The sequence below is a fragment of the Fulmarus glacialis genome, unplaced genomic scaffold (assembly GCF_000690835.1).
Source record: "Fulmarus glacialis isolate BGI_N327 unplaced genomic scaffold, ASM69083v1 scaffold44491, whole genome shotgun sequence".
Classification (NCBI taxonomy): Eukaryota; Metazoa; Chordata; class Aves; order Procellariiformes; family Procellariidae; genus Fulmarus; species Fulmarus glacialis.
Window position 1 is genome coordinate 1 of NW_009192977.1, and position 10,150 is coordinate 10,150.

Consider the following 10,150-nt stretch of genomic DNA (forward strand, 5'->3'; position numbering starts at 1 on the left):
CGGCAGCCAGCGGTGCCCCGGCCCCGCGCCGGGCGGCACCGCAAACCTCGCCTGCCCCGGCGGGCTACACAGACGGCACCAGCGATGCACACATTTACACGGGGTGGAATGTCTTCCCACAGCTTTTTAAAGGAGCATATAGATCAACATGTTCACATAAGACCAAATACTTTTAATATATTTATAACTGTTTTATAAAGCTTTGAAAAAACTCACAATAGCACATTGTTTTACTTTAATGCTTTACGGTACTATCAGTTTAAAATCACAATCAGCACTTAAGTTATAGTCAATCCGGCAAACAAGAGACAAAAAAAAATTACAAGAGTTAAGAACTGACTGATACATCCTTTATCTTTTTTTTTTTAACTAATGCATAAGTGCAGAATAAGATAAGATACTCTAGTTTAAATATCTTGTTTTACAATATACATTTTGTTCTAATTACGCAACAGTAAATCCCATGCTTCACATAGAAAAGCAATCCACAACATTAAGAAAAAAATTTACAATTTATGAAACAAAGTAAATAAATATTAGTATTACAGAATCAGAGCTGTACATAAAAGCTGTTCAGTTTTAATCATATAAAAATATGTTTTAGTGCAACCTCACATATATTGATGCTGTTTTGCTTTACATCATTTAGATCCAAGTGTCCAAAAAAGGAAAGAAATTACATTTATTACAAAGCAGATACACAAATTCTAAAATATGTACAAATTACTGCTAAAAAAATGCTTATAAGAATATAAGCAAAGTAAAGAAAAGGCACAAACATCTGTACAATTTAAAAGTACCAGACCCAATAAGAATTTCAAATTTAGTTTTGGTCAGGCTCATGATGACTTGTTATTTTATCTAATTCTTTTGATATAACAAAAGTATATATAATAGCAAACTACTGTAACTTAGAACAGGCATGCTGTAAAGTTGAATACTTCTTCTATCTCTAGAAAAAAAAAAAAGTGGGGTAAATGTGTGGGTGAAAGTCTCCATGCATCTCAGATCAATGTGGCTTGCTCTTCTCAGATGATGGATCTTTTCTTTCCTGTGTGCTTGATGGGGGGTCGCTCCTGCTGTGAAAGCCCAACTGTCGGACGTCCACAAAGCTCTTGCTGTAAAAGGTGGGATGGCTTAACGCAGTCTGTGATGTACCAAAACTGTCCTGTTCACCACCGTGCAAGTCAGGATGGGTGGCTGAGGCACAGGTCTGGCCCGGCTCAGATCCACTAAAGTGTTTAATGCTAAAATGTGCACTTTCTAAGGGTTTCTGGTGAGGCTCAGAAGGCCTCTGCAGCTGCTCTGCGCCGTGCAGAACGGCTTCTTCTGTGGCGATTCGCAGAGAGGCTATGGCTTTCGTACAAGTCTGTATGTTCTCCTCCTGCTCCCTCTCGGTAGCTACGACGCTGTCCTCCGACGTGCTCTGTGTCAGCAACAGCAACGGAGAGGAGGGCGCGTTGGAGGGAGCGGTGGGGTGCAAGCTGTGCGGAGAGGTACGTTTCTCATGGTGCTTAGAAATACTATACGATTCTTTTGTAAGGATTTCTGCAGTTCCTCTTTGCTTCTCCTCAGAGCCCTCCCTCTGCAGGGCCAGAATGGACGGAGGATGTAAACCTGAAAGGGCCACCGGTACTGAATGGACCATCTGGATACCCCCGATAGGCATCATGGGGATGGGTGCTCGGATCTGTTGCTGGGAGTGTAGTGGAAGATGACTGAAGACGTAGTCGCTCGGGCCTTCAGGGAACAGGCTAGATCCGTGGTGCTCCATACCTCCTTTTTCTCCGTATACATTGAAGTAAGGCCCCTGAGACAACCCCCTTCTCTGTAACCAGAAAAAACAAAAGAAATGTCAGTGCTGCTACTAGCAAAATTCTTGTCCGGCTGCCAAACCACCTATCTGCTTTCCTGTCTAACACAACCTCGCATTCACGCAGCACCTTTCATGCAGATGGATCCCAAAGCATTTGGAAAACTCCGCTAATTGCTTATCCAAACAACAGAGGAGGTTTTGCTTAGCTCAGCCCTACAGGGCTCATGCCTCTGAGGTGAAAGGCAGCAGCTAGTTAAGAGTGTTCAGCAACACAATGCATCAATTTAGGTCAGGAAGTGAAGAGTATAATATTCAACTGAAACTGCGGAGAGAATTTGGGGTAGATAGAGTTTCATTCCCCAGGAGAAATCTGGCCAGGAGATCCATCTTACCCTCTCTTTTGGCAAACTGTGCAAACTGTGCTGGTATTGGCAGTCCACACTGGGTATCAAGGCTTTGTTGCAGAGAAATACACATCCGAACGCTCCCTGCTCGCCACCACTGCTTGGCAGTACGGGAAAAATCTGACTGCATGTATGTGTTTTCTGCCTGATGAAAGATCCTGCTTTGGAGCCCCAGAGAAGGCACTTGCTCCTCCTACCCTCCACCGTGAGCTTTACCCAATCCTTGATGAAAGGGGACGGGTATTTCCATGGAAGTTCAAGTGCCTCTGTGCAATGAAGACCCAAATTTTTATAGTCATTAAGACAATGGAGCACCACTCTGGCCTATCTGTAGTGTAAACAATAAATAATAACAAAAGCACAGGCATTAGCTGTGAGTGAAAGTGATGATTCTGTCGCAGGGAGACTCACCCACTCATAATGGGATTGAGAAGAATGAAGGATTTTGTAACAGCTAATAAAAACCAATCTCGCAATATTGACATTTTCAGTGCCTTCCCATTAGTTCCTGCCTTAGAAGGATGAATAGCTCCATCTCCACTCAGTATTAAATATGCCCTGGGCTTCTGGGTTTCTCTTTTTTTCATTCTTAACTTTTAAAATTTGTTCTCCATCTGATGATTAAGTATCATTTATTGCTGACCAGAGGAATAATGATGACAGAAGTGCAGGATGACATTTTCGTAATTGTGTGTGGGATTTGGCCACACAACTCTCAGGGACTCCCATAGGAAATTAAATGAACGAAAATGCTCATCTCGGCTCTGCAAATTGACCAAACACCTATCAATCGCCCCGGAGCTGTACTGCTACCACAGTCTTGGTGTGGCATCCCAAGGCCTGCGCTGCTAAATGCCAATGCATTAAAGTGGCAGCACTTCACTGCTGGGAAATCCTAGCTCTCAAGGCATTAAGCAACCTCTTGATCCCATCCCAGGGAACTGGTTTAGGGGGCAATTAAAGATTCAGTTTCTGTGCTACCTAGGGGCTCAATCTCACTGTGCTCAGATGGTTTGTCCTGTTCGATGTAAATCAACGTTGAGACAGGAAGGGTGACCCATAATCATCAGATTCGAACTTAAGAGATGTTATTATTCAGAGACTAATCTATGTTGGGAATTTTCCTATTCAGAAAGTGAGACACTTGAGTCTCATAAAAGAGAAACTGTCATAAGAAAGCACAGTGACAGCATGTTATACTGCCGAATGGGGAAAAATTTACAGAATAAACTGCAGTTGCCAAGCCACAAGACATAGTTCACCTACCCTGTCAGTCCTTCCTATCGCCAACCTCACCTCTGCACAGCTGCTTGCCCCCCTTTTTTTTCCATCTTTGGTCTGTCAACCCGTTTCTCAGTCATACTGTCCTCTTGGCTGTTTCCTAAGCCATGACGTTTATCACTATTGCATCTGAAGTGAGCTTGGGCTAAGTGAAATAGAGCAAAAGCAACCAAAAAAAGGAGTAAAACTTGTCAAAGAACAAACCTAGTCACACACAAATGTCCAATTGAGAAAGACACTGGCTTTATGTTGTACCCTGCCACAGTGTCAAAAGGGAATAGAGCAACAGTCTGTCCTTGTCGGATAGAGGTGGCTAACATGATAAAAACTGCTACACGCTTCAAGATCAGCAGTATCATCCAATATATGTCTCACATGCGTGATTTTTACATAGACAGTGACAGTGTGTACATGTCCACTGGATGCATTCCAAGCCTGGCTGAGCACATATCCGATTATCTTTCTCTAGCTCTTGCAGATAAGTTTGGAAACGGCCAACATAAATGGGTACAGGTATTAATAACTGTTTACACCTCTTACCCTGCTTTTATTTCCTTTACCAGTATCTAGCATTTTCATACCAACAAGCAGACACACATATACATATTCATGGGAAATGACTGAATATTAGAGGAGCTGTCTTCTTTTAACAAACATCCTGAAAATCCAAAGACTTTATTCTGCTGACAGGGCAAGTATTAGATCCCATCACTGAGCACAGTGCAGAAAGTCATGGTATCTTTTTGCGGTGCAGTCAGAATGGGTGGCTGCCAGCGCAGTGGGATGAGCTCTTCTCTTTGTCAGGTGGTGGGAATCCAGTTTGTTTCCTATTAATTCTCATTTGTTGCAGTTTGGCATATTTCCCTTCAACTCCAGGTGACATAATTTCCCAAGCAACAATATTCTGTACTCTGACCTGGTCATAAAGCTAGACTGCCACACCACACCCGAGCAAAGCCATATCCAGCTTCACAGGTCCCCCCGAAAGCCTTAGGGATGAGATGGGGTTTACCCTGTATCTGTTACCTCACCCAAAACAGGCTATGGGGGATTAAGAGGAAGATCACATTTCAAAGCCAAGCACCCTTCACAGACATCCTCCTGGCAGCCTCAGACCACAGCTCACAAAAAGATGGTGGGTGGAAAACATCTCTTTGATTACCATATCGAGGCTTTTTAAAGTTAAAAACCAGAAAATGTTGAACTCTATTGGGAAATTCCATAACAGAGCATATTATTGATGTGCTTTCTAAAAGACATGATGCTTAATAAAGTGACTATAAATCTGTGTGGACTTCAGTTTCAGGATCAGCTCAATTTGCAGTCCTACTAAGAATGCACCATAGCAGCCCACATACACCAGTGGACCTATTTACAGTTTACCTGCACTTTAGAAGTTTTACGCTGGCTCTCTGTATAGGAATGCATTTCACTCAAGATGATGAAGTATTGACTGCTTGGGAAGGGATGTAATATGTATATATCTGGGATGATCAAAGGACCTTAAGTCCTATCGACTTTCAAGTGGATATAGAGGTGCCTAACTCCCTTCAGCCCTTCTGAATACATTGAGACAGGCTTCAGACTTCAAAATGAATGAGAGGTGCAACAAAACAGCAACACAAGCAAAATCCACTACCTCCCAGAAGCTAGAACAGTTGCCAGGGTCAAGTTTGTACAGCTCACAGCAAGATACATTCACAGTTTCATTGTGTCTAGCCCTGGGACTGGAAGAAGAGGCAAAAGCTTTGGTCCACTCTAGGAAGTGTATAAATGGGGGGGACACAAGTGGGAACAGAGTGAAACTGTTGGTGCCAGATCCTATGTTCACAATGTAAGCGTTGTGGGGTTGGAGGGGAAGGTTGCTTTGGACTAACCCTATGTGGTATCTTCTTGCTCACGTGAATGCCCACTCACAGTTTAAGTGCACCTGCTGCACTCCTGGTGCACATTTTCTGGTTTAATTTCATCTGAAAACAATCCAGGTTGCTTACTCCAAGACTGCTCTGCAATGTGAGTCAAAGCCCAGTAAATGTGACAAGAGAGAGAGAAAAGAATCATAGAATAGAATAGTTTGGGTTGGAAGGGACCTTTAAAGGTCATGTAGTCCAAACCCCATGCAGTGAGCAGGGACATCTTCAACTAGATCACATTGCTCAGAGCCCCATCCAACCTGACCTTGAATGCTTCCAGGAATGGGGCACCTACCACCTCCCTGGGCAACCTGTTCCAGTGTCTTACCACCCTCACTGTAAAAAATTTCTTCCTTATAGCTAGTCTAAATCTACCCTCTTCTAGTTTCAAACCATGACCCCTTGTCCTGTTGCAACAGGCCCTGCTACAAAGTTTGCCGCCATCTTTCTTATAAGCCCCCTTTAAGTACCGATAGGCTGCAATAACGTCTCCCCGAAGGCTTCTCTTCTCCAGGCTGAACAACCCCAACTCTCTCAGCTTTTCTTCATAGGAGAGGCATTCCACCCTCCTGATCATTTTCGTGGTCCTCCTCTGGACCCGCTCCACCAGGTCCATGTCTTTCTTGTGCTGAGGGCTCCAGAGCTGGACGCAGTACTGCAGGTGGGGTCTCACCAGAGCAGAGTAGAGGGGCAGAAGCACCTCCCTCGACCTGCTGCCACGCTATGCCTGATCTGAACTAAAATGCTAACAGAGATGTGCTCAGGGTGCACGAAACAGCCTTCCCATCTCTCCTCTTTCTCTCAGGACTGGCATAAAATGACTGGGGAGAAGAATCAGAGCACTTCAATAATGGCACCAGCCTCCTCAGAAAGGACAGAAAACTCTGGCATTGACAGAAGAGAAGATCCCAAACGTATTTAGAGAGCAATAGGGATCTGCCCTTAAATTTAAAGATGGGCATTTAACTTGCGAAAGCCAAATGTGCACCAACATCAACCAGAGCCTTAGGCTACTTTGGAGAGAGTATCCTGTTGCAACAGTGTATCCTGTTATTAACTGTCAAAGAAAAAAAAGTGTATTTTTCTGTATTTGTATAATCTACAAAAATAGTTACGTTCCCCATGCTCTTTTCCACTTCCTAAAGAAATAATTTCAATCGCTTTCTGTGGTGCTTTCAATGCCAGAGTACTTTACAAGCTCTTTGCAGAGGAGCACCAAAGTGCATGAACATTCAAGGGGAAGCAACATGAAGGGGAACTAGACCAGCACTGGCAAAAGAGGTTAGAGCAAATACATCAATTTCAGCGGAAAAGAAAGAAAACTGGCCTCTTCTGGGAACTGTAGGCAGCAGAAGCACAAAACCACTCTTACTCCTGCAAGGACGGGGAACCCAATGCAGCTCTGAAAGAGGAAGCAGGATTGTAAGCTGGCATCTGCATCACTGATGCAGTTGCTAATCATGTTCTAATTTGCTGGATTTCACTTCTCTGAAAGTGAAAAACAGCCTTTATTCCTTTTTCTTCTCTGACAGCTTTCATTTATAGAAAGCTCAGGTGTTATCTGTCTTCCCACACACTGAGTGTAATAACTTGTGTTTCACCTAAACTCAACTACTGTTTGGCTAAAGTATGTCTTCCAGAAAGGCATCAAGAGGCGAGGAATCCATCTTTCCTTCCTTGCAGTCATTTGTTGAGACAGGCAATCATCCTCACGTGTCATTTCCTCATTTAAATTTGCCTGGGCTCCGCTTCCAGTGATGCCTGTGTTCAGGTTCCAGTGACTGTACTGAGGTCTGGGCTTCTCTCTCAAAACACTCAACATGCCACTGAGTTACCAATACTTTCTGTAGGACAAATGATCTTTTACATTGGGTTTTTCACTGCCACATGCCTAATCCTACCTCAAAAACAAGGTAAGTGTTAAAAGCCCAGCTTTTAAAGTGGACTTTCCAAAAGAAGGAGCTGAGGGTGCTAAAAGAGTCCTCACAATGTGCTAAACGCCTTGCTGGAAAGTGCGCATAACACACAAGGCAAACATTACAGCAAGAACTGTCAGATGGCCAAGGGTGACTGTTACATAGCCTTTTGCCAGCATCATCACACATCCAAAATCTCTACTACAGGATGCCAGTGGAAGTGTCTCATGCAGGACATTAGGGACTTGGGTTCCCTGCACAATGTCAGCTGTAGCGTCTCACAGAATCCCTTTCATTTGATACTCAGACATCATAACTGTTAAACTGGTGGCTCTTCATCTTCTTTTTGTGCTTCCTTACTTTGTCAGGCTGGATTTGTATCCTCTCTCAGCTACGCAGTGATCACCCCTATGAGAGTGCAGCAGGTGCCCTTCCCCAAAGACCGCTCAGTCAGCCACCCTGCTCCGCTGCTCTCCCCAACAACTTGCCAGGCCACAGGGCCATGTCTAGGATGTGGGAGAAGTACCTGCGTTGCTCTCTCCTACGCACATGGCTGCTCATGTTGCAGCTTTCCCTTATCCTCCTGAAAAGCTGGGAAAACACTTTTGGATCTGCCAGGCTGGCAGCATCCTGGCTCTGTTTGGTCCATCCCTGCTCCAGCGAGCTTTGCCCAGGTGCAGGTAACACATCAGCCTGGCTCCACAGAGAAATTCACCCCAGAGCTCTGGAAACACTGATTTTATGAGCTGAGGGTTCAATTCCTCTCCCCTACAGAGAAGAACCACACAAGATTACACAAAAAGTCGAGAAGACTGGCAATGGGGAAGCGGGGAGGAGAGCCCTGCCAGGAGGAGGGCAGGGAGGCAGGAGCCCTGAGGCAGCCGGAGCCTGTCACAGCTTGCCCGGGTTGAACCCACACATACGGGCTGGCGAGGCAGGCAGTGAGACGGCAGCAGCAACATCAAACACGGCGAGGGAAGCATACTAAATAAATAAATAAATGCATACATAGTGAGGCCACTCCTTAACTCTAAAGACCAAATTTATTTGTGGAGAGAGTGCTTTGTGAATGCTAGGGCCTGTCAAAAGTGCAAAGTCAGCAGTTTCTGAGAGATGATTTACTGAAAGGGAACAGCACAGACAGCAGCTGTGCAAGTTTTGCATATTTCCATTTTCACCCAGACTATTGTGTCCCTGTCGAAACAGTCAGTCATGATGGCCCTTTCTGCGGGGCAGACAGCTGCCTGCTCCTATCACAAGATAATATCCTTTAAACTCCAGTCATAGATCCTGATTTCGATGGGCACCCTGCTTTTCTGAGAGGTTCCATTTATCTTAGTGGTTTTATTGCATTAAACAATACATCGGTGATGGGCACCATACTGCAGTATCAGGGCCTTAAGACCTGATCTAGGCTCGATCCCATCTGACGTCTGGGAGGTAAAAGGTTTTACAGTGCTGTAACAAGCCCCACACGCCATGTAAGCTTCCTGGGCCATTTTAAAATAAAGACGGGCAGTTAATGTAAGCCAGCCTAATTTCATTGAAGTTAATGGAGCTACTCAGGCTTGTACCAAGTGTAGATTTGACCCTTAGGCTGACTCTATGGCATCTAACTGAATCAACATCTCAACGTGGTCCCTGTCTATTCCAAATTTCTTGCATTCGTTCCAGGACTTCCTGCCGAGGCTCAAAGCTTACGCCTTCTTCTACAAAGCTGCAAAGTTTTTTAAAATACTATGCACACATCAGGTAAGAGCACTGGTTTTGACAACAGGAGTGAAAATACTCTTTCATACTTACTGAATGCCCCACTGGAATAGATTCAGACTGTAAATATTGACCCATGGACAACGCTGGATTATGGTATAAGCCCCTCCGGGGAGACGTCGCTCTAACGGAGGCCATGTATCTCCTCTCTCGCCTAGGAGACAAGTCTCTTCGAACAGACGATTCTTTTCCTGGTGACATTGGTCTCCTTGGCGATAAGTGACGTCTTGGTGACACGTCCCGTCTTGGCGATAACTCTCTCCTCAGCACAGCCTCCTTCCGCGGGGAAAGGTGCCTCATGGGTGAAATATCTCTTCGGGGTGACAGATGCCTTCTGGGTGACAAATCCCCTTTTGGCATTAAATACCTCTTTGGTGAGTTATCTCTATAGGGTGAAGAATCGTAGCCGGGTGACGACTGTCGACTGGAAGGTGAGAGGTCCCTCGGAGACGAACTGGGGTCTAATGAAAGCACATAATCCTCATCCATGCAGCTAGGTATGTCTAACCTGTCTTTATCAGGCTCTGAATCGGTACTCTTGCTCTGGAAAAACCTCTGATATTCTGTCATCTGTGAGTCTTCACAGGAGTCGCTTGGTGTTACGAGCTGAGTAACCTGAATGCTAGGTAAGGTCACCAAGTAACTAATGAGGGAGGAGTGTCCCACGGAAAGGGAGCCCTCGGGGGAAGACCCCTGCGACGTCCCAGCCGAGTTCACCGACAGGGAGGAGAACCGAGGGGGCTGCGGGCTGGTGCTTCTTGATCTGGTTTTTGGTGTCGAGTCTCCCTGAGTATCATCAAAATCATCCTCATCTTCATCGTCATCGTCATTGTCGTCGCCATCCTCACCATCTGACTCCTCCGCGTCAGAAAACTGGTGCTCTGCTGACAGGCCTGCCAGGTTGCTACTCTTCTCTGCCTCCTGCTGCATGTCCTCCATGTTTTCTGAAACAGCCACGGCAAGCCAAAACGGTGAGCACACACCCCACCTCTTACGCCTTCCGCCATATTCATTCCCCACCCAGCACACCCATTGCCATCGCTGGACGCT

General features: G+C 45.3%; 1 protein-coding gene across 2 annotated transcripts in view; it reads right to left on the minus strand.

Annotated features, from left to right (window-relative positions):
- Positions 1-25: 25 nt before the first annotated feature.
- Positions 26-10,150, minus strand: part of HIVEP2 (human immunodeficiency virus type I enhancer binding protein 2) — a 24,843-nt gene continuing 14,718 nt past the window's right edge. Inside the window, exons 5-7 of one of the 2 annotated variants that reach the window (XM_009587279.1) lie at positions 9,134-10,044; positions 4,400-4,405; positions 26-1,828 (exon numbers count right to left, since the gene is read on the minus strand). In XM_009587279.1, the coding sequence (XP_009585574.1) occupies positions 1,010-1,828; positions 4,400-4,405; positions 9,134-10,044 (1,736 nt within the window). In that variant the 3' untranslated portion in view covers positions 26-1,009. The remainder of the gene's footprint in view (positions 1,829-4,399; positions 4,406-9,133; positions 10,045-10,150) is intronic. The other variant, XM_009587278.1, reaches the window with a different exon arrangement.